Source organism: Stenella coeruleoalba (assembly GCF_951394435.1).
Source record: "Stenella coeruleoalba genome assembly, chromosome: 20".
Lineage (NCBI taxonomy): Eukaryota > Metazoa > Chordata > Mammalia > Artiodactyla > Delphinidae > Stenella > Stenella coeruleoalba.
In genome coordinates, this window is record NC_137166.1 from 1907711 (window position 1) to 1931104 (window position 23394).

At 52.2% G+C, this 23394-nt stretch overlaps 1 protein-coding gene across 4 annotated transcripts in view; it reads left to right on the forward strand.

The window, feature by feature from the left end:
• The first annotated feature begins 1333 nt into the window (after positions 1–1333).
• The window catches only part of KLHDC4 (kelch domain containing 4), a 55887-nt gene continuing 33826 nt past the window's right edge, over positions 1334–23394 (forward strand). The window contains exons 1-6 of one of the 4 annotated variants that reach the window (XM_079906990.1): positions 1334–2243; positions 6016–6107; positions 6282–6329; positions 8776–8854; positions 9430–9528; positions 14968–15104. In XM_079906990.1, the coding sequence (XP_079763116.1) occupies positions 2145–2243; positions 6016–6107; positions 6282–6329; positions 8776–8854; positions 9430–9528; positions 14968–15104 (554 nt within the window). In that variant the 5' untranslated portion in view covers positions 1334–2144. Of the gene's footprint in view, positions 2244–2340; positions 2430–3232; positions 3401–6015; positions 6108–6281; positions 6330–8775; positions 8855–9427; positions 9529–14967; positions 15105–23394 lie in introns of those variants that run through there. The other 3 variants (XM_079906988.1, XM_079906989.1, XM_079906987.1) reach the window with 3 other exon arrangements.

A 23394-nucleotide genomic window follows, 5' to 3' on the forward strand; every position in this document is an offset into this window, starting at 1 on the left:
TTTTTTAAAGATTTAATTTTTTTTTCCCCCTGTATGCGGGCCTCTCACTGTTGTGGCCTCTCACAGGCTCTGCACGCGCAGGCTCAGCGGCCATGGCTCACAGGCCCAGCCGCTCCGCGGCACGTGGGATCCTCCCGGACCGGGACACGAACCCACGTCCCCTGCATTGGCAGGCGGACTGTCAACCACTGCGCCACCAGGGAAACCCTAAAGATTTAATTTTTAAATTTATTTTTAGCTGCGTTGGGTCTTCGTTGCTGTGCGCGGGCTTTCTCTACTTGTGGCGGGCGGGGCTACTCTTTGCTGTGGTGTGTGGGCTTCTCCTTGTGGTGGCTTCTCTTGTTGCAGAGCACGGGCTCTAGGCGCACGGGCTTCAGTAGTTGTGGCTCAAGGGCTCTAAAGCGCAGGCTCAGTAGTTGTGGCGCACGGGCTTAGTTTCTCCGCTGCATGTGGGATCTTCCCGGACCAGGGCTCAAACCCATGTCCACTTCGTCGGCAGGAGGATTCTTATCTACTGCGCCACCAGGGAAGCCCTATTTTTCTTCTGAAAGACTAGGTTAATGGACAAGGCTTGGAGTTGGCTGAAAAAGCATTCCTCCCTGCTCAGAGATTAGTAAGTTGATTGGATCTAAGTTGATTTTGTTACCGATTAGGATTCTTGGACTCCTTAATCAATAGAAATTGATAAGAGGCCAGAGAAGAAATTCAGGCAAGGCTTTATTGGGACTTGTGCTGCAGCACGAGGGAGCGAAACCAAGTAGCAGGATCCTTTGCTTGCCCCCTGATGGGGGATGGGGGTGGGGGGGCGAGCTTGTACCTTACATGGGGTGAGGGCAGAGGCGGGTCCACGGGTTGGTCCCCAACAGTGGCTTGGGTGGTCTGCCCCCCCCAACTTGGCGGTGCTGAGTAGAGGGATCATTTGCAGTACCTGTGCTTTGCTTCCTGACTCCTCAGAAGTGGCAGTTGGGTCTTTGGTCTTTTTGTATCTTGTTCATAGTTTGCCCCAACTGCCACATGCATGCAGTTTTTTGTTGTTGTTGTTTTTCATGCAGTTATTTTAAATCCCTTAGTTTCTTTGTATTTTGTTTGGACGAGATTTGTCCAGGTGCAAGCACTGCACCAAAAGGTCCCAGGTCTCAGCCTGTCTCAATTTCTTTAAGGCTGAGCCTTGGGGCGGTTCACCCACAAAGTAGGAAAGGAGATTATTTCCTGATTTATGCTTTTCCTTTGCCAAATGTTTGCTTGTGCTTGTCCTTAATTTGTCCTGTTTCCTTGATCACAAGTCCAAAGATGACATCTTCTAAGCAATGAGAAGCGTTTTCACTCTGCTCTGTCCAAACCATAGCATTCCACGTTCTACCTGTGGTTTTTCCCATTTACTAAGTCGTTTGAGTCAAATGCTAGGGGGCGGTTTGGCTTCCCAGACTTGGAACACTGACTGCTCTTGGAGGGGGTGTCATCAGCCCTGCTCGATCATGGAGAAACAAGTCGCCTCACACAGGACACTTAAGGAGTCACCTAGAAAGCGGACTGGCAGGGCTGTTTTTCTTGCTGAGCACAGTACCCTCAGCCCCTAACAATATCTGGTGCTCAGGGTCTGCGAATCCTTTAAGTGCATAAGCGTCTCTATGGGGAACGAAGGCACAGCAATCATTTGACTCGTACAAGGGTTCGCGCTGACAAAACGCGGCTCATTTACCAAGTCACCCAACTGGGTCACTGTGCGATGTGCACGCACTAAGCAATATGCGTAAACACGTCAGAAACTGAAGCCAGCCTTCAGGCCCGGGCCCGGTGGCGGCGGAAACAGGAGGTGTCGAGTCCCCGGGAGGAGGTCTCCGAGCTGAGGGCGGACGGCTCGGGGACGGGGCCCGACTGCTTCCAGGAGGACGCCACCCAGAGCCCGAGGCCCTCAAACCCGTTTCCAAAGGCGGAGCACAGACAACCAGTAAAACATCCATCCCCGGGCCAAGGCCCGCCCGCCCCGCCCGCCCCGCCCACCCCGCCCACGCTCTCGGAAGCGCGCTGTGGGGGGAAGGACCGGAAGTGACGCGCTTTCCGCGCGCCGCCTAGCACGTATATTTTGCGCGCTGCGCGCCGCTCGAGACTTGCAGGCGTCCCGGCATCTCCTCTGACCGGGCGCGATGGGCAAAAAGAGCAAGAAAGAGAAGAAGGGCCGCGGGGCGGAGAAGACGGCCGCCAAGGTGGAGAAGAAGGTGTCCAAGCGCTCGCGGAAGGAGGAGGTGAGCGGAGCCGGAAGGCGGGCTGGCCTCCTTCGTCCCGGGTCTCGTGCGTAGCCGGGCCCCCTGTGCTGGGCGCTGGGAGGGGCCGGGCTGAGCGGGCGCGCCTCTGCAAGCCTCAGCCCTCGGCTTTAAAAGAGGGTACGTGATCCTCGCGGCAGCCCTGAGCAGTGAGCGTCAGTGGAATAAGTAAGTGGAACTGTGGGGCGTTCCAAAACAGTTCTCTGTGTCTCTCTCCGTCTCTGTCTCTCCTTCTCCCTCCCTCCCCCTCTTACTCTCTCCCCCTCTTTCTCTCTATCTTTAGAAGTGTGTACACATGTGCTGAGCTTAGAGGAGAGCTCTCTGCTCTTAATTGACTGTTGTTCACGGGCTCCCTAACCCGGGGCGGTTTATAGTGGTTAATGAGTGTTTGCTGCGTGCCAGGCATTGTGCTCTCTGGGCTTTAATTCTTACAACCAATTGAGTTAGGTAACTTTGGCGTCCCCATCTGACAGGAAGTCAGAAGCTAACAGGTTACACGCAGCTCAGGGTCACACAGCTGTGAGGTGGCTTGGAGCTGGAATTTGACCGGGTGTCCCTGATCCAGAGCTCTTAACCACATACCCTTGTCCCTTTTCTTCCTAAGGCATTCGTGTCTCCATTTCCTCATCTGTCAAATAATGGGGTTGAGCTTTTTCTCTCCCTGTCTCCTATCATTTTTTGGCAGGGGGACTAAGCGAGTGGTCTTGGGGGACAACTTGGAGTTCTGCCCAGTGCAGAACTCATGTCTCAGATAGCTGGTTGACACCTGCAAGTGGCTGTCGCGCAGATTCCTCCCCTTCTAAACTGTCCTATTGAAGCTCCATCTCTTCACTCTGCTGGGGAGACCTACATCACCTGGGCTCACTTCCCTCCAGCCACACAACTCTGTGCTGTGTCTCAGATATGCCACCTTCTTTCTGCACCTCAACCCCAAATACATTCTTCTACACTGGTTCCTTTTCATCTTTCAGCTTGCTGTCACCTTGCAGAGGCTTTCCCAGACTAGGCTGCCTGTGCTACCAGACCTGCCCTGTCCCAGCCCCTCGGCCCCGCGATTGTGATGCTCAGCCGCTTGAGAAGTGCTGCCTTAGAGTGGTAGGAGGGAAGCTTACCTGGCTTCTGGACCTTGTTTTAATCTGGTGAGATTTGTTCAACGTGCGGGCATGGGGAGCGGCTGCTGGATTAACTGGCGAGATGTGGAGGAGGTGGGGGTTGAAGCGAGTCACCCGACAGCCACCGAACCAAAGTTGGGTCCCCTTGCCTGCACGCAGCAAAGCCAACCTACAGACCCTGGGTTGTGGTGAGGGAAACTGTGGGGTTTATTGCAGGTGCCCAGTAAGGAGTCCAGGCAGCTGGTGCTTAAAAGACCCGACCTTCCTGAAGGCTTTTAGGGAAGATTTTTAAAGACAGGGTCAGGGAGGGGGTGCTGTGGGCTGTGTGATCAGCTTGTGGACATTCTTCTTGTTGGTTGGTGGTGAGGTCATCGGGCGTCAACATCATTAACCTGTTTCCAGCCCGTCTGGGGTCTGCATTCCGGTGGCAGCACGCAGTTAACTTCTTCCACCTGGTGCGGGTTTCCATATCTGCGAAACAGCTCACAGGACATGGCGCAGAGTATCAAATGCAGCTGTTGAGGAGGGACTAAAGGTCCTTGACTTTGAGATCAAACTATTATTATTTTGTCCTCCTTGACTCTTTTTCTTCTTTCTGCATTTTCTCCCTTCTCTGATTAAATTTATTCTTTGGAACTCGGGAAGGCCTAGGAGGCTAAAGTTTTTCTACAGACAAGAGGCAGGCAGAGGACATGTTGGCGGAGGGGGGGCGGGGGGAGGGGTGCGGTTTCTTGTTCGCGGAAGGCTTCATAGGGCCCTGCTCAGTTACACGACAGCAGAGCCTGTGCTGCTAACTAAGGGGTCGACGAGGCCTGCTCCCAACCAGAGACACCGTGCTCGTGCCTGCCCTCGCGTGACGGGGTTTGATGCTTCCTGCCGGCCTAGCCAGGTGGGTGTCAGTGCCACTCGCCCCAGGACTGATACAGCAGCTCTCCCTCCAGGCCTGCCGCTGCTCGTCGCAGCCACGCCTTCCTCCCACCTTGTTCCCGTCTTCCCTTCTCCCTTTAAGGAAGACAATTTCTCGGGTGAGTGACAGTGGACTGGAAGCTCTGAGCTTACTGAGGCCCCAGCAGTCACTTCTCCACGCACGTCTTCCTGTAAGGGTGCAGCGGTTCAGAACTTATCTTGAGTACCTAATTACACGTAGGAGTAGCAGGATGATGGGTGTTTTTGTGGACTCCTGCGAAGGTGAAAATTGGTAGAGCCAGTTGGGTTCTAATTTGTCAATACCTAGAAAAGTGGAAGCTACAACCTAGCAGTTACCCACCTAAAAGTTTACTTTGGAAAAATTACCCCCAGCTACACAAAGACAGGTACTAGAACGGCCGAGGTAGTATTTCTTGTAAAAAAGAACATTTTGGAGTTGACCCAGGTGTTCAGCAGCAGCTGGATGGTGCAGAAGCCATGTAGCTCCGCCACCATGATGACGAACGGGTTCAGGGCATCAGAGCTTTCTTTCAGCAGTGTTAAGCAGAAAAGCAAGTTGCAGGGGAATGTTCAGTACGATAACATTTACATGGAATTGAAAAACCTAAAACAACAACGTACGTAGTTTAGGGATACATAACGTGTAGTAAAAGTATAGAGAGATGGTGTGAGAGTAACGAGCCCTCCGTTCCAGAGAGTGGCTGCCTTCGGGAAGGTGAAGGGGGTACACACGGTGGGGGCGGGGTTGCAGGTGGCTGTTCAGGCCCGGGGGTGTGATGCTCTGAGGAAAGGAGCTGAGAGGAAGCCAGTGCGGCTGGGAGAGTGAGGAGGTGGGGTGGGACGTGAGGCAGGCGAGGGAGGGAGAAGGGTCTGGAAGACCTGCTTTCAGGCCCTGCAGAATGTGGAGCCTGGGAAGGAGAGCCGGGGTAGTGTGAGGTGGGGTGGGGTGGGATGGGAGGAAGGATGGGGGGGACAGATGCCAGGTGTCAGCATGAGCAAAGTGCTGGGCCGAGCATTGAAGAGAAGGATGGGAGACTTTCCCGTGACAGACATCACGCATCACTGCGGGGTGGGCGGCACTACTGTAAATGCAGGGACTGAGGGCGGGAAGACTGAGTGCCAATGCTACCCAGCTGTGCACGGAAATTGGCGCCTTAACATCTAAATTGGTTTCTGCGGTCCTTCTGCGAAGGTGGAGGCCTTCGTACACGGATTGGCTGCAGCTGATAGAGGTCGGGCGCCCACCGCGCAGGCGCCGTTCTAAGCAGACCGACACGTCTGGTTCCTTTGGAGCTTATGTTTTGTTATGTTGGTGGGAGGGAGGTGGCAACAAAATAAATAAGTGAACAAGGAAACATCAGACCCCGCTCTGCAGACAGCAAAGCAGGCTGGTGCGGTAGCCCAGGCCTGGGTTTCCAGGGCTGGCTGAAGGTGTTGGCGTGAAGTTGGGTGGGCTTGTCTGAGAGGAAGGCCTTGGGGGGCGGGGTGAGAGTTTGGAAGGAGATGATGCACATGCCGTGCGCGGGCAGGTCAGGCCCTGAGCTTTTGCGCATGTGTCAGGTTCTGTGTGTTTGAAATGGGAGAAACAAGTTGTAATTCACGGATATGACTGGACCCCGGTCAGGTCAAAGGGCTGGGGAAAGCTGGCCCAGGCATCTGGCCACGTGATGGGGTTTAAGCAAACGTCTCACGTGTGGTGGCTTGTCTGTCTACAGGAGGACCTCGAAGCCCTCATAGCCCACTTCCAGGCTCTCGATGCCAGAAAGACTCGGATCGTGGAGACACCCTGCTCCCCACCTTCTCCAAGGTAAGCAGCACGGACTCTCCAGTGTAGCTTCTGACCTGAAGTCTTCTGGTATAGGTTGGAAAAGTGCTTGAAGTAGGCACTGTGTTTTCATAAGTAACCGGGCACTTGCGACAGTTTCATCATGAAAACCCGCCAGGTCAGCTCCCACAAAACCTTTTTTTCACTTCCGCTTAGGAAGAATGGGAGCGAGGCAGCTCAGCTTCATTGTCGTGGAGAAACCCGGTGAGGAGGTCTCCTGGCTCAGCTGCTCTGCCAGTCAGGGAGGTTGTGTGGGCTGGGTTGCTCGCCACCCGGTGACAGTCTGTGGGCAGTCCGTGAGCTTCTCCTTGCTTCTTAGGTTTCTAAAGGCCCATCACGGTGCGAAACTTAAAATCATGATAGTTTTTTGCTGTGTTCGTTCACGATGCTTTCAAATTCTCGTGTGAAAAGTGTGACCATTAAGCGTAAACTGTCTGTTAGCCATTTTAGGTGGGTTTGTAGTTTATGTGAGGAGCTCCAGCATGTTTTGTAGGATTTGAGACCCTGTGGAAGGAGCAGGCTGTGGGGTTTCTTTTGTTTTTTAAAAAAATAATTAATTAATTTTAGGCTGCATTGGGTCTTCGTTGCTATGCGCGGGCTTTCTCTAGTTGCAGAGAGTGGAGGCTACTCTTCATTGCGGTGTGCAGTCCTCTCATTAAGGTGGCTTCTCTTGTTGCCGAACACAGGCTCTAGGCGCGTGGGCTCCAGTAGTTGCACCTCGCGGGCTCAGTAGTTGTGGCTCGCGGACTCTAGAGTGCAGGCTGAGTAGTTGTGGCGCACGGGTTTAGTTGCTCTGTAGCGTGTGGGATCTTCCCGGACCAGGTCTCGAACCTGTGTCCCCTGCATTGGCAGGTGGATTCTTAACAACTGCACTACCAGGGAAGCCCCAGGCTGTGGTTTTCACTGGCTTCTTGCTCCTTTCTTCTCGTCCCCTTGGCTCCGGAATGCCAGTTCTCTAATTTGATCCAGGTATTCAGGCTCCATAGTTCTTACACTTGCTCCTGGCAGAGCAGAGGCTGGACACAGAGTGCATCAAGCTAGGAGCCCAGGGAGGCTGAGTGACCCTGATAAGGAGATGCCGTGTCCTTTGGAGAAGGGGGAATGCCTTAACTGCACGAGCATCCGGGGCTGTCTTGATCAGTTGAGAAATGATTTGCTTTGTTTCCCTCAGGCCTGAGTGGAGGCCTTGGTCTAGCACGTCAGGAAGGCAGGTGGTAAGAGTGCCCCCTCTGCTTCGGTGGGTGCAGGGCATGGCCCCGAATCCCACGACTTCGCCCCCGGCATGCGATCATTACCTTTTCAGGGCTGGGAGCAGTGTGCTTACCCCTGAGCAGACACAAGTGACTTTGCAACTGCTCCCAAAGTTGCAGATCCTTCTTATTCTTTGGCTCTTAAATTCCGTTAGGAATCTGCTATTCTTTTCCTTGTATTTATCATGTTATCGTTGAGGCCAAGCATAAGACTCACACACGGTAGGCGGACGTTTTCATCTGAATTGTTGAAGTAGATGAGTCCTTGAGACCTTTGAGGCTTTATCGGTGCAGCACCCCTGAGGGAATTCACTTAGAATGTGGGTTGACTTTTTTTGGATGACATTTTTCCTAAAGTATGCTGCCCAAAAAGGCCAGGTGTAATGTCACAGTATGATGTGAGACATCGGCAGTTCCATGGGTCAGCTGGGAAGCTTCCTGGCAGAAGGGAGCAGTTGGAGCTGAGATCTCCTGGGATGCAGACGTTTCGGTGGTAACCTTAGTACCTTCTCACCTCCACCTCTCTATCGCATTACGGGGAAAAACCCATGAAAGTTATCAAATTTAAGTGTGTACGTCCCCACGTCTTGGCTCAGAGGTAGTTTAATGGGGACGTGAGGATGAGGTGCTTGGTTGTACCAGAGCCCAGGGGTGCACTATCTTGACTTGAGAGTTTGACTGCAGAGTTTCTCAGCCTATAGAACGTCTCTGTCTACATTAAATCCCCAGGAGAAAAACAGTTTTCAGATTTCCCAGACTTCCCTGACCTTAAAACCCTTTGCCCTTTGAGAAGCGTCCTGTGGGATTAACGTGGTGGAGGGCACCTTGGGGAATGCCGCTCTAAGGGTTTCTGCAAGAAGGGTATTTTCCCTCTCAGTCACCCGACTCTTCATTACTTCCTGCTGCAATGGTCAGGACCTACTTATAATTCCCTTATGGCTATTCCCTTGTCCTCGTGTGTGAAGTAAGTAGAAAAGTATTTGCATTTTCTAGATGGAAGGGATCTGGGTTGTATATTGAAATGCTTCAATACTGGACCTCTTAGAACAGTTTAGATTGTGATTTAAGAGGATAGACCTTTAAAACAGGACAGTTCTGGAAAATTGGCACATGAATAGGAGCCCCTGGACTTCCCGCTGCTGCTGATTTTCAGCCAAACGCTGTGTGAGTAGCCCCTGCCCTCGTAGGAGACTGAGCCGGGGTGTTAGTGTCTTGACGGTGAGACTGCTTTTAAGGGCGGTGCCTCAGCTTCTGTCCTCAGTGCCAGGCTTCTCTTTCACAGAAGGTTAGGACAGGCATGTCCCTGGTGGGGAAGCCCTCTGCTGGAAAGGAGAACAGCTCTCAGTTTGGGCGTCACGTGGCTTGATTTTGTGTTGAGCTGCTGCTTGTGTCTCTTGCAGGTTAAATGCCTCACTCTCTGCTCATCCTGAGAAAGAAGAATTAATCCTTTTCGGAGGTGAATATTTCAATGGCCAAAAAGTTACGTATATATTTTCTTCTTTCCCTCCAAGTTTTCATGGGTCGCATTTAGAGGAAACTTCATTTTAGGCTGATATCAGATATTCATGGTCCTTGAACTCCCCTCTTGTGTGTCTGCATGTCAGGACTGGCCTGGGCCATGGTCCTTGACAAGCCACCAGGGTTCTTTAGGGACCTTTAGGGTCACGCCTCTTAACTGCCTGCGTGAGGTGGGCCAGTACCCTGCTGTTCTTCCTCATGATGGGTTTCCAGAGGTGTCTGAATAGGGAAAGTGCTGATAAATTGCAGAGCAATTGATAAATTGTAAAACCTGTAATTTTTATTCTTGAGCAGACCAGAAAGCCCTGGGTTTCAGAGCTATAGATGAAACAGTTCCAAAATCCTGAGTTCGCCTTCCCTGTGTGGCGGTCCAGAGATGGTCTTTGTCATTGTGTCATCACCCTGAAGGGTCCAGGGACCAGCCTTAGAAAACACGTTTCCTGGGGAGAGCTAGTGATTGAGATCCTACCTTCCACTTGCTGTCGCTTGCGTGGAAGCACCATTCGTGATGCTAAAGTACCCCTTCCTTTCTGCAGACTTTTGTATATAATGAACTCTACGTCTACAACATTAGGAAGGACGCCTGGACTAAAGTCGAAATCCCCAACCCACCTCCGAGGCGTTGTGCTCACCAGGTACGTGTCCGCATGGCCATCAGCCTCCCCTCCTCTCTCGCTGGGGCTCTGGCTCAGGATTCCACGACAGACCTTTAGAGCTGGTAATGGCGGGCAGCCTGGTATGGAGACGCTGGACCTTGCCCCTGGTCCTCACACTGCCGCCTCCAACTTGGCCTTGTTTCTGAGCTGCTTCACCCTCAGCCTTCACCTGTGAGGCTGGAGATGAACTCCTGCTCCTGCAGGTGGTGTGAAGCTAGGTAAAAATACCGACGTGGTGCCTGGCGTGGAGCAGTCAGGAAAAGGCTCCTGTATTTGAGTGAGAGAGGCTCCCACAGGCCCAAGATCTGGTGACCAGAGAGATGAAAACAAGAAGACAGAACGGAAGGTGTCAGTGGTTACAGAAAGTAGCTACTGCAGAGTGAAGTGAGTCGTGCCCAGGGACGCTGAGGGAGCAGCGCCAGGTCGGCATGCTTTCAGCTCGTTTCCGCTCACCCCAGCGAGCTCCGTCAGAGCCGATGACTTACCAGGGAAGGAGTCCTGGTTTCATGGTTCCACAGTCGTACGCTCCACGAGGACAGGCATTGGTCTTTCTTGTTCATTACTGTACCCGGGACAGTGTTGGGGCTCAAAAGATAATCTGAAAGAGTGATACCTCGCCAGTGTCAGCCTACTGCGGCACGACTGAAACATCCCTCCACAGTGTGTGGTTCTCTTTTTTCTAATCCTGTGCTCAGAATAGCCTCCCGATTGAAATGGGGTCTGTGAAGGGGAGCTGACTGCCTGAACTGCATGGACGTCTCGTGCATAGCCGGGCTTGCAGGCATTTGGACTGGTTCATCTTCTGGAAGAGAGGCATGCACTGCTTTCTGATATGAAAACTACACCTTAGTAAGGCTAACAAATGGATCTCGATAAGGTCTAGTGCATTCGCCGGAGCCCTCTCCAGTTCTGAGAATGCATCCACCCCAGGCCTCCAGGCCAAGCACTTAGTCCTGTCCTGTCCCATCCCGGCCCATCCGGTGGGGAGCGCTCCCCGCTCAACGCCTCTCCAGTTCCTGGGCCCCAGGAACGCAGGCTGAGGTGCTGCTTTGATGTTCGTTTTCTTATCCGTTTTAATCAGTTATTAACTCTGTCCCTGAAGAATTAGTGTCATTGAGATTTCTGAGAAAAGTCTCTGAGAGTTTTAAGTAAGTTACTTGGGCAGGCTCCGGTTTGGATGTACATCTTGTGAGTACTTTATGGGTCTGAGGCTTATTTAATGTTATCCCTGTAGATAAGGTTGGCTTGCTGTTTACTCTGTGAATTTCACAACAAATCGGGGCTGTGGAAAACAGATAATTGCTTATAAAGTCTTTTGCCTAAAGGTCATTACAGTTCAGATTCCACTATGTTAAGTTCTGAGACTTAAAAATTTCCTCATGGGACTTCCCTGGTGGTCCAGTGGTTAAGACTCCGTGCTCCCAACACAGGGGGCCCGGGTTTGATCCCTGGTTAGGGAACTAGATCCCACGTGCTGCAACTGAGACCCGGTGCAGCCAAATAAATAGATAAATAAATATTTAAAAAAGTTTTTTCCTCATGATGGACTAGGTTATGAATGTGATGATAGAAGCCACGTTCTTTATCTTGAATCAGTTAGGGGTAAAATGAGTAGAAAGAGAAAGCTTATACGTGGACCCTTCGTTCTGTCTTTTCCCTCTAGATATTTGGGGGGTTATTTTATTTTGTTCATTCATTCATTCGTTCATTTAGCTGTGCTGTGTGGCTTGTGGGATTTTAGTTCCCCAACCAGGGATTGAACCCGTGCTCCCTGCATTGGGAGCGTGGAGTCTTAACCCGGGACTTCCCTGGCGGTCCAGTGGTTAAGTTATTTTAGCATGTAATTTGAGAGTCCAGTGGCCTTTTCTGAAATGAATACAGCCAGTGAGAGAAGGGAAAGGGTCACGAGGCCCGTTGAGGGTGTGCCTGACGACGACCTGTCAGCCTCACCTGTCAGGCCTTGGCAGGCGCTCCCCTCCCGGCACCCTCCCTTGGGGAGAGTGTCCAGACGCTCCTGCCTGGATGGGCTGACAGGACTGTTGAGGATTGAGGGGTGGGGGAGTGGGAGGTGCGGGCACAGACGGAGTTCACATTTTGTTACTTGCCTGATGGTTTGTTTCTCCCCAAGCAATGACTAACTAAACTCAGTTGAAACAAAATGCATTCTCTCATACAGTAGAACAGAAGGTTCCGTATGGTTAAAAAAAAGTCACCTCTGTTCTCATCGGGCTTGGTGCAAGCGTGAGCAGTAAGCCGTTTATGTAGAAGAGTTAGTGTTTACAAAGTGCCTGTTCCTGGCGAGCAGAATTGCACTGACAGTGCCCACGAGAGCTGCAGAGAGTGTTTTCCTCCAGCTCAGTCACAGCTTCGTTGCCGTCCATCCGAGAAGGTGTTGCAGACTTGTTCCTTGGGAAAGTCTGAGCATCTTTAACAGGCAAGGCACTCTTGCAGGGCTGGGATGCAGTGGCAAAAAAGACACGTTTGCCGTTCTTGGTGATGCCCCATAGTTTGTGTTTCCTTTGGTCCTGATGGCCTGGCACGCTTTAGGACTTGGCTTTCACAAAGCTGACCTGTGTGGCTGATGTCAGAATCCATTCAGAGTCTGTATGTTGTTTGGACTCCGTTGTGCCTTTTTTTTTTGATCTTTGGAGAGAGAGTTGTGAAGTTAAGGTTTTCTAGACATGATTTTTATTCCAGTTAAGACAACAATACAGAAACCCAAACACCTGGGAAGCATACAGCCTCGTGGGACAAGTAGCAAAGTAGATGCTGGCTAGGACAGCCCTGCCTGGTATGGGGAGCAGTGCCGTCCTACTTTGGTCTCTGGGCGGTGCTTTGCCTCTGTTAGATCCAGGGAATGTTGGTTGTTTATATGTTTGTTTATTATGTTCATGTTTTCTTCTGAGTCTTTGGACATATTTATAACTTTTCAAGTGTTTGTCTGCTGATTCTCTCATCTGTATCATTTCTGGGTCTCTTTGTATCGACCAACCTTGTTGATGTGGGTCACGTCTTTCTGCTGGAACTGTGTGGTTAGATGATAGACTTTGTGGATGCAAAAGAAGATCTTAGGGAAGCCTGGGCAAGCCCCAAAGCTGAGGTACATCCCTGAGCACTAGGGCAGTTCTTGTCTTTGCAGATTCTCACATGTCTTCGTATTCACAGCATTCCACTGGGGTCTTCATACTCCTTCTCTGTCAACAGTGGTTGTGATGCCTTCTGCAGCTTCAGCCTGGCCCACAAGGAGACAGCGTCCTCAGTCTGTGTCACGCTAGTAAAGTGGGTGGTGTTTGGGACGCCGAGACCCCTCCTGCCGTGAGCATGACGCCATTCAGCAAAGGGCCGCTGGAGGGTTGACTGTCTGCGTTTGTTTTCATTCATCAACAGGTGATGAGTTTCGTTCTGGTAGGTGGCTCAGCCTCGTGCAGATCACCATGAGCCTTTGGAGGCTCTCTGAAGAATGGTAGCTCTATGGCGTGGCCTTGCTGGGGTCTCTAGCGAACGCCCTGGGTATTCAGTGGCACCTATCCCTCTGGTTGGAACTTGTCTGTCTCCGAGCCCCCTGTGAGCTCAGGTCGTTTTCAAGTTTTCAGCCTCACAGTGATGGTCCCCACCGTGTGCCCGGCCTCGGGTGGTCTCAGTCTGCACACGTGCAGCTTAGTGTCTATGGGCTCCCGGGGAACCCAGCCAGACGTCAGGTGCTCGGCCCTGCAAATTCCAGCTGCCTCCGCATCCTGGAGCTCTGGCTTCTGTTTCCTCAGCTCAGCAGGGCCACGAGGGTGTGAAACTGCCTGTGGGGTCGGAGGGCTGACCTTGCCCGTTTACCGTGTCTCAGGGTCACGGTCCTGCACGTCGTGCTGTCTGGCTGTCGTGCTTCATGGGTTTTGTCCAGTTTCCTCCTTGTTTACAGTGGGAGGGCTGGCATGGTGCTGATGGCTGAGCCTGGGCAGAAGTGGAAGTTGTATGCCTGGCCCTATAGTTTGCATCTTCTCTTGAGTAGTATGTTAGCTCTTTCTTGGTGTTTATGGTCTTTGAGGAGGAGGTTAATACAGAGCCTTCAGATCACTGCCCATAATCCACCTTCGTGTCGTCCCCAGAGTTCTGCCCGTGATGGGACGTGGGAGACACACTCTGGTCACAGTCTTTTTTCTTGCCTGGAGTTTGACTTCATTTTTTAAGAATGGCTCTGAAAACTGATTATGTAAGTAATAAATATTCATTGTGGAAAAAAAAAATGAAGATAATGAAAGCAGAGTAAGTCCATTGTCCATTCTTCCAGAACTCCTAATTTATATTTTCTGCATCTTTTCTCTGCACCTGTGATTCATATTTCTATGCATTTCATCTTAGTTGGACTGTACACGTACATACGTGTGTGTACGTGTGTCTGCACATATGTGCATGTGTACGTATATATACATATATCCTCCCTGTACTGTTCTTCCCAGTTAATGCATTATCTGTGGTGTTATCCTGGGACGTTCAGTAGCTTCTATAATAGGATATTTCAAAACTACATTGTACTGCGTAGCGTGAAAGTACTACCTAAACTTCATTAAGCTCAAGAAAACATGTTAGGTTTGGGCCTGAGCTAATCCTCATGTCTGGTTTAAAGAGTTGAAGTGGTCAGTTTCTTGCTTTGTAATTACTGGGGTTCTAGAGTCCTAGGAAGCTGGCTTGTCTCGATAGGTCAGTCCTGAGAGGATGCACAAGACTGAGTGAAAATGGTGGGGGGGGCACATCACCCTAAGTGTGTCACCAGGACCCTCCAGTTAGTCCAGGACAGGAGCAGCATCGGTGATGGAGCTGCAGTTCTGCAGCGGTAAGCTTAATTAAGCGAAGGACCACACTGCAGTGCAAGCCCCAGGGTGCTCGGAGGGTGCCCGGGGCGGGCCTTCTGGGAACCACCATCTGACCGCCCACTGTGTGCTTGCCCGTGGTGGTTTGCGAGGGCAGGAGGCATTCACACGGGCTGCTTTGGAGCACCTGGTGTCCAGCTGCCCCCGATCCAGTTCCCCTGCCCCGGCCACACTGTGCCTGCTGCCGTTGGCACTGCATGTGAGCCCCTGGCCAGACGGCCCCTCGACGGGTTCCCGTCCCGCACCCCCTTGGTGTGAAGGACAGGCCCAGTTGCCTCCTTCGCTGTCTGGGCCCAGGGCTGGGGACTCTCGGGGCGGGCTGACCCACCAATGGCTTGTGTGGCTCTGTCAGCCCAGGCGGTCCTGCCTGGTTCCCACGTGGCCTGTGAGTCCTGGGCCTTCAGCAGAACCACAGCAGGGCAGGATGCGAGAAGGACCTGACGGGGCAGGCATTTGAAGACGAGGTCAGGGCTTGGCACCGGGTGTTCTGGGGGAGGGGCTCCGGTTTTCCCCGAGAGCTGTATGGCTGTGCCCTGACCTGTCGCCATTCTCTCAACAGGCGGTGGTGGTGCCCCAGGGCGGCGGACAGCTGTGGATCTTTGGCGGGGAGTTTGCCTCTCCCGACGGAGAGCACTTCTACCACTACAGGGACCTCTGGGTCCTGCATTTGGCCACCAGGACGTGGGAGCAAGTCAGGTAAGGTGAGGAGCGTGACCCCTGGGCCCGCCCCTGCCCCGTGCCGGCGTCTGGGGTTCACAGTGACGGGGTCGGCTCTCGTAGGATAATTCCAGGCCTCCGAGGAGCGCGGTTGCCCCGCCTGGGAGACCAGTCTGGCTGGTGACCAAAGTGGGGGAGGAGCTTCCCCTTCGCGGAGCGGCCCGGCCCGGTGCCGGCTGCCTGACATCTGGCTTCGTGGAAGGCATTGCCAGGGTCTCTGGGACCAGCGCCGCATCTGGGCCCGTTTTCCTGGTCCTCCCTCCCCTCGTCAGCGTCAACACTGATCATGTTTTCCTGCAGTTCTCCTGTCCGTTTATCGCCCCAGAGGCAGCTCTGGGTTTCATCTTGCTGCCCGTGGAGTGCCGTGTCACTGAGAGGAAGTATCCGGCTAGGTCCGCTTGACATAGGAATAGTGGAGCGTATAAGAGGAAGGACAGGGAGCCTTTATGTCACTGTTGAATAAAGCAGGCTCGGCCATCGTTGGTGCTCGATTCCTGCTTCTGGCGGTGACATTGACGTGTGGTTGTCACGTTCACCCCTGCAGTCTCCATGGCCAGAGCCACACACCTGACTCTGTAGAGAGACGGACGGTGTGTCTGCGTATAAATTATGTACAAGAAGAAGCCTAGTAGCATGACGGACTGAAAGTGGAGGCAGTGGCTTTGCCCTCGTGGGGTGCACGCGTGGCTCTGGGGCATTAGTTCAGGCTCCTCGCCTCAGCGGAGTGGAATTCGGGGGGGGTGTGCAGGGCTGCTGTCAGGTCCCGGGACTTGCATCCGAGGGAGGTCTCTGGAGGGTGTGCTCCGTGGTCCCCTGAGGGACCTTTTAGGAGCCCGTGAACACCCGGCTGTGGCCTGCTCAGATCGGCTTGCAGCCTGGAGTGTTGGACTAACGTGTAAAGAGTTGACCGTGAGAGTGACTGGAAGGTGCTCGGAGATTCCCAAGCCCGCTCAGCTGCCGGGGAAGCTCTGGAGAGCAGTGCTAGTAAGGTGGGACCCGGGGTGAGCCTGGTGCGCTCTCCCGAGCGCCGCCTGCATCTGCTTGTCTTACTTGCTTTGGGAAAGGCGTGGCAACTGAGAACTTTTCATGTTAAAAATTGATTTCATTGTGTGTATGTTGAGACCTAGTCATTTTCATTTTCCCCATAATTTAAAGAGTGTTCAGGCCCAGAGCATGTGCCCTTTTTTGTCTTTCTTGCTTTGCTTCAGTTATTCTTTTTAAAATCCAGTTGTTATGTCTTTGTTCACTTCTGGCGAATCGGTTCTTGATGTTTTCGTTGCATTTTTGTCAGCTTTGGTAGCTTTTGCCTGTAGCGTGTGGGTGAGGGGCGGTGAACGGCCCCGTGGGGCCTGCGGCACCCGTGGGGCCTGGTGTTGGTGGTGGCAGCATGTTGTGGGCTGTCCCGCAGTGCCCTGCCGGGCTGTGCTGTGGCGCGTGCTTTCTCGTGGCCTCCGGACCTTTCCGCTTCTGTGACAGGTAGTGCAGGTGTTCGCTCCAGGGAAGCAGGGGGGCCCTAGTGCCGTGCAGTCAGTGCTCTTTGCAGAGCTCGCCGGGCCTGCTGTCCCGAGCCCCGCCTCACTGCGCGCCGTGAGCTGCGTCCCGGCGTCGTCGGCCTGGTTGCTCCTGCTCGGCACGCGAGGCCGCTGTCCTAAGTCAGAAGTCGTTCCTGATGAGCAGGTCTTTCATTACTCTTTTGCTGATTGTAATTAAAGTGGGAGAATTCCTAAAGGTATACTGGGGAACCTGCGAAATGCTAATGTGAAGGTGCAGAGACAGAACCGAGCTGCCTCTCTCGGCGCCCCTGCTCCAGCCTGGATAGAGTGGTGTGGCAGGGAAAGGGTTAGGCGCTTTTTTTTTTGTCTTTTTCGTCTGCAGCATCTTTTTTTTGAGCCTACCTTCTGGGCCGTCATCTCTGGTTCTCGGTGGGGAGATGGGCAGCCGAGCAGAGCTGTGCTGAGCTGTTCTCTTCAGTGGCCAGGGTGCGGCGGTGCATTTCACCAGAGCCCGTGGTCCCTGCGGGGCTGAAAGTTGGGGGACGGAGGGTCTGTCCCTGGCTTCTCCTCTTACCCTGTTTGCCGGGAGATTTTAAACGACCAGCTCAATTTCTCTGTTTCTGCTGCTCAGCCCAGTTCACTTACTGCTGCTTCACGTGCCTATGGTTCCCCGGTGCATTGTGTTCGAGGCTGGCTCTGTTTTTAAGGCCCCTGGTGGGATGCAAGAAATTGGAAGCGGTGTGCAAGAGATACTGTGGGGTGACGACCTCCATTCCCCTTTGTCATCGTGGGCGCTGGGCTCGGTGCCTGGGACTGCGCACAGCCACAGCCCTTCCCCCGCCCTGCCCCAGCGTGTTCTGTGAGACCAGCGAGGAAGGTGTGCCCTGTGTGGCCCGTTCCTTGCTGTTACGGTGTCTGCAGCCACCGTTTGTGGGGAGCAAGCACGTCTCAGGGAAGGTTCCCTGAGTGAGTCACACACTGGAAGCCACAAGAGGGTGACTGTCTGACCATGGGAAATGTTAAGGTTTTTGTATCAGGAATGATGCCACCAGGAAAGTGTGGGAGTGGTGACAGGTTTACAGCGTGAAGCGAGCTCATGTTCAGAATAGAGACTTTGTGTAGAGAGTGAGCAGCAAGCGGCCGGACGTGAGAAGGCAGCACGAGTGGCTCCACGGAAGGCCGGACTGCCAGGCGGCGAGGGCTGGGCAGGCAGGGGTCCCTCCCGCTGGCTGAAGTGTCGCCGGCAGCACCTGTGGTGCCAGCGTCCTGTTGCTTGCGCCTGCCCCTCGACCCCATGTGCACTGTTAGGAATATACCCTAAAGAAATGTTCCCTCTCACGCTGTACAAAAAAGCTTGTGCAGAAACCTAAGATGCAGAGCAGCACGTGCCTGCGTGTGTGTGCATGCACGTGTGCCTGCAGACTGGGCCAGACAGCGGTGCAGGCGCACATGCGTGCACACACGCAGTCCAGAAGGGTCTGGGTGTTTCCGGGTTTTCTTCTGATTCCTTAATCTTCTCTTCCCACCTATTCTAGTATTGCTCCATTTTAATCGCTATAGCTCTGTGGTTTATTTGGATAGCAGGAAGGTTTTTCTCATTTACTTAAAACACTTCTTTGTCATGCACTCATTTTTTTTTAATTTTTAAATTTTTTTAATATTTGGTCGCATTGGGTCTTTGTTGCTGCGTGCGCGCTTTCTCTAGTTGTGGCGAGCGGGGGCTCCTCTTCGTTGAGGTGCATGGGCTTCTCATTGCAGTGGTTTCTCTTGTTGTGGAGCACGGGCTCTAGGTGCGCGGGCTTCAGTAGTTGTGGTGCGCAGCCTCAGTCGTTGTGGCTCATGGGCTCCGTAGTTGTGGCTCACGGGCTCTAGAGCGCAGGCTCAGTAGTTGTGCGTGGGCTTAGTTGCTCCACGGCGTGTGGGATCTTCCTGGACCAGGGCTGGAACCTGTGTCCCCTGCATTTGCAGGTGGGTTCTTAACCACTGTGCCACCAGGGAAGCCCCACTTATTGTTTTTCATAAGAGCTTCAGAATGTTCAAGTTCTGTTTTATAAACGTTCCAAGGGGATTTCGATTGGATCATAGTTTGTCGATTTCTCCTAGGGAGAATTGACATCTGTCTAATCCTTAGCTTTCCCAGTCGGGAACATTTCACTTCTCTCCTCTTAGGAGTCTCAGTTAGGTTTATTTTTTATTCTCCAGAAACATTTAAACCGGCCCAGAGGTAGAGTTTCAAAGTCAGGGGGCATGTGTTCCTGGAGCCTTGTCGCCGGGTCTGACTTTCTCCCCAGGCCCTGTGGGCACAGCTGTCTGCAGTGCACAGGTGTTTTGTCTGGGGCAGTTCTTACTTGTTCTCAGGGACCACCCTCGCTTCACAGTGTAGCACATGCTTAGTCCGCGGGGTGGCTGCCCTGTCTGCACTTTGGAGGGGGTGTCTTAAAGAACTTCCACGGTTTCACAGCAGGAGTCGGTGGTGGAGTGGCTGGGACACTTGTCAGCCTGGGGAGATGGCTCAGAGCGGAGAGGATACCTCTCTGGGTGATTCTTGGTCTTCCGTGCACCGATCAGCACCTAGGGAGCTCTGGAAATGCGTGTTCCTGTCCTCGTCCCCCTAAACATCGAGTCTGATTCAGAGCCGCTCAGGAGTCTGCATCTGACAGTAACCCCTCCCCACCCCCCTTAGTGACCTTGATCCAGGCGGCCCTGGATCACAGCTGGAGGCCTGGCCTACTGGCGCATCTCATGCATATTTTGAGCACTGTTCACTAATGTGAAAACGCCGGCTGCCTTTTCAGAAGTAAGAGAACTCATGTAAAATGCTTCTTAGATCCTTAACAATGAAAAACGGTGTGGGTATTGCTTTTGTAATTTACTCCTCATCCACAATGAAAGCGTCGCCCCACCGTTGTTTGGCAGGGCTGTGCATGCTTAATTGACGAGGCCCGGTGTAGCGGCGGAAGCAGGCCGACTAATTACTGAAGTTGGTCTATCGATCCCGGGGGCTGGGTTACAGCACGTGGGGTTTTGCCTTGGAGCTGCCGGCACTCGGAACTGGGCTTGGTTATTAATAGGCAGACACAATGGCTGCTGTCTCCTCTGTAATTTTTTCTTACCTAAAAGAAAAGGGAAGGCGCTTCAGCCAAAATGAAGGCTGATTTTGCTATTTCTGGGGAAGATCACAGAGTCTGGGGGAATCCACACGGTGTGAGCTCAAATCATGGGAAAAGTGCAGGAAGAGGTCACTGTGAACCGAACTTATTCAGTCTCCAGGACTTGGCCCGGCACTCTGCATTCTTTTTGCCATGCTGCACGGCTTGCGGGATCTTAGCTCCCTGGCCAGGTTTTGAACCCTCACCCTTGGCAGTGAGAGCACCGAGTCCTAACCAGGGAATTCTGTGCATTCATTTTTTAGGAAACATTCTTCACTCCCGTGGGGGAAGTTTTATGTTTGGGGAGACTGAGACCAAGAAAAGGTTATGTAACAGTAAAGGCCGGCAGAGGCAGAGTTAAATCAGTATGTGGTATGTGTAGTCCCTTTGTGGGCTTTTAAGCAGGTTTTTCTCGTGGGAGGGCAGGGTGATTGATTCCCAGCCATCCGCTTTGTCTTTCAATTTTGCCCTTCTCGGGTTTCATCTGTAGCGCATTTACAACGAGCAGACCCTTAGGAGTCTGTATTGTCTTCCTTTATGCACGGTTCTCCATTCTTGCAACATTTAATTGACATCATAACAGTTTGAAAATGAGAGGAAAGGTCGTAGTGTTACTAACATCAAGAAGACCAGAGCTCAAATGTCAGCACAGCCTCCTGGTTTACATTGGACGAGTGTGACCAACTTTAACAGATGTTTGGAGATTCCCTGCAGTGTCTGTCTTCGGTGGGCTGTGCCTGCACAACTGACGTGATTTAAAGAAAAAACAAAGGCCTGATCTGGTAACACAGGTTCTGTCTACTAATCGTGTTTTTATACCATACACAGCCTCTCCCCCCGTTCCCCTCTGCATCTCCTCCAGGAGGTCGGGGAGGAGAGTGGGCTGTGTTTAGGTGTATGTGCACCTGTGTGAGTCTGAGGGCAGTTCGACACCAAAGGCAGGACTCAGCATTTGCCTGCCTGCTCAGTCTCTCACAGCGCAGACTCCGCTCTGGTAGGGTTATTATTATATGAACACTCCATAAATGGGTTCGTTACTAATAGTAATAGTTAAAGTAGAAGGGCACAGTTTGATAGGCTGCCTGGATTCTAGAGACTGCTACTAGTTGTTCTGTGCAATGTGAGTAAACACTTACTAAGTCCCAAATTTGTTGTTTGGTGGTACTTGGAAAAGTGGCGCTGAATTCTGAAGGTGCCCTGTTTGATGAAGGGAGAGATGCTCTTGCCTGCGTTTCCTGCTCTCCACGTCGGAACCATTCTTGGAGGAGGGCCCTTTCCTTTTCTGAGGATGGGCCACTAGACTAAGTGCCCCATCAGGTCGGCCTGTGTGGCCTTGAATCTCTGGGATGGTGAGAGGAATTTTTCCTTTGCTCAGTAAATATCTCGGGAACAGCATGGTACTATGGTGTGTCTTTTGTAAGGTGTAAACTTTCAGATAACTCAGGGAAGCATTTGCGTACTGAGTGCTTAACACTCTGTGTGTACCCGAAGCCCATGGAGCTATTAGACGCGTGTGCGTCTCCTGTACATGTCGCCACAGCAGCGGGCTGGGAGGGGCCTGGGTGGTGCTGAGTGGCAGTGTGCCCCGCCGCAGCGCTGCTCTGCACGCAGCTCGGATGCGCTGGAAGCGCTCACTCCCACGACGGTACACATGCATGTTTGTGCTGCTTATAGAGCTGGCTGAGTAGGACATGTTAATTTTTTAAGACTCCATATTTAGGAGTGACGGCAGTTGAAAAGTGCCTGTTGGAGATTCAAATATAAACAGGCTTTTTTGGGTGGCTTTATTTTCTAAAGGGGTATATGGAGTCTTTTTTTAGAAAACATTTCCCTTTTTGGTTACAAAACACAGTGGTACTTGGCTGCTGCCACAGAAAGTTAATTGAGTCCTTAATGCCTGGCTCACCAAAGGACAGAACACCCATCAGATTTGTGGCCAGAGGCTGCAGGAGGCCCTAACCTGGCCATCTCAGCTCTGGGGAGTCATCTAGAGATCACTTGGCTCGCTGGTGCTGTTTCCATAGGTCACTGGGCCATTCCATTCACGGTTACTGGAGTAACATTGGGAGCGTTTTGGGCTCTCCTGTGTACTTTTTTGAAGTAGAATTGGAAGCAAACCTATTAGTTTTTGAAAGAAAACCTGTTTCCCAGGTTGTACTTGTACTGTAACAGACAGTTTCTCAGAAGGGGGTTCGTTGCTTGCCCGGCACGGTGGTGGTCTTCTCATTCCCCTTCTCTGTTGTGCAGCTGTACACTGTGGCTTGTCCCGGGCACCTGGTCCCGGGACATGGAAAAGTCGTGCCAGCCGCTTCAGCCTGCGGAGTGCGGCCAGCTCCGAGGAGAGCGCTGCTCTCACCTGCAGAGTGCACAGGCAGGGTCAGTGCCCAGTGACGGCGTGAACCTGTGGTGGTGATGGCGTGGCGTGGTGCAGACCCTCCTGAACCTTGTCCGTCTGGGATTTTTATCATGAATTTGGAAAAGAAAACATGCTTACTAGATTTGTGGGTGATAAACAGCTAGGAAAGGACTTCCCGGTGGCACAGTGGTTAAGAATCCACCTGCCAGTGCAGGGGACGCGGGTTCAAGCCCTGGTCTGGGAAGATCCCACATGCTGTGGAGCAACTAAGCCCGTGTGCCTAGAGCCCGTGCGCCTAGAGCCCGTGCTCTGCAACAAGAGAAGCCACCGCAATGAGAAGCACGTGTCCCACAAGGAAGAGTAGCCCCCCGCTCACCGCAACTAGAGAAAGCCTACGCGCAGCAATGAAGACCCAAGGCAGCCAAAAAAATTTAAAAAATAAATAATAAATAAATTAAAAAAAAAAAACTAGGAAGAAAAGCAAATAAATTGGTTGGCAGTTCAGCATCCAAAATTCTCTTTGTGGAGCAGATCTAGCAAGATGAAATTGAAGTGGGGTAAGTTTTCCTTGTAGGTTGCATATAAATGTAGCATTTAAAGAAGCTGCCCTTGCTAGTAGAAGAGAAGTATTTAGTAACTTGAAACGCCGGTAGTCATCTACATATGGTGAGGCTACTCCAAGACTGATGCTTAAAGATGAGATTAGCAGGATGTCGTCTTCAGGAATAGGAACTGGTGATTTTTGGTTGACTTTCCATGGATGAGTACCATGGTTGGTTTGAATGACACATTAAAAGGGAAGCTAATAAGCTGAGGGCATTAGGGGAGAGAGACTAGGATGTTTAAGCATTTCAAGAAAGGTGAGAAGAATGGAATTTTTTCTAGGTTGGAATAAGGGAAGATCCTGGAGGTCCTCGTAGCAGTGTGTGATGAAATGTTCATCTGAGATTTGCTAGTGGGGAGACGCTGGGTTGGGCAGCTCAGGCCTCTCTTTCATTTTGAGAGTCTTTGTGTTGTATTTCTTTTAGGGCACCTGGTTTGGGGGAAAGCTTTGTGGAAATAAATGGAGAATAATGCCTTGTATAGAGAAGTACTGGACTGGGCAGCTCAGATTGTAACCATCTTTTGCAGCCTTGACGTCATGGTTGGATTGTGTAGGTGGGAGAGCCAGATTGAGATAGCAGCAGCGCAAAACAAGGTGGGCAGAGGTACCTGGTGAGTGTGCCCAGGTGACCACGTCAGCTCTTTTTACATCAGGTTGTTTCCTTACT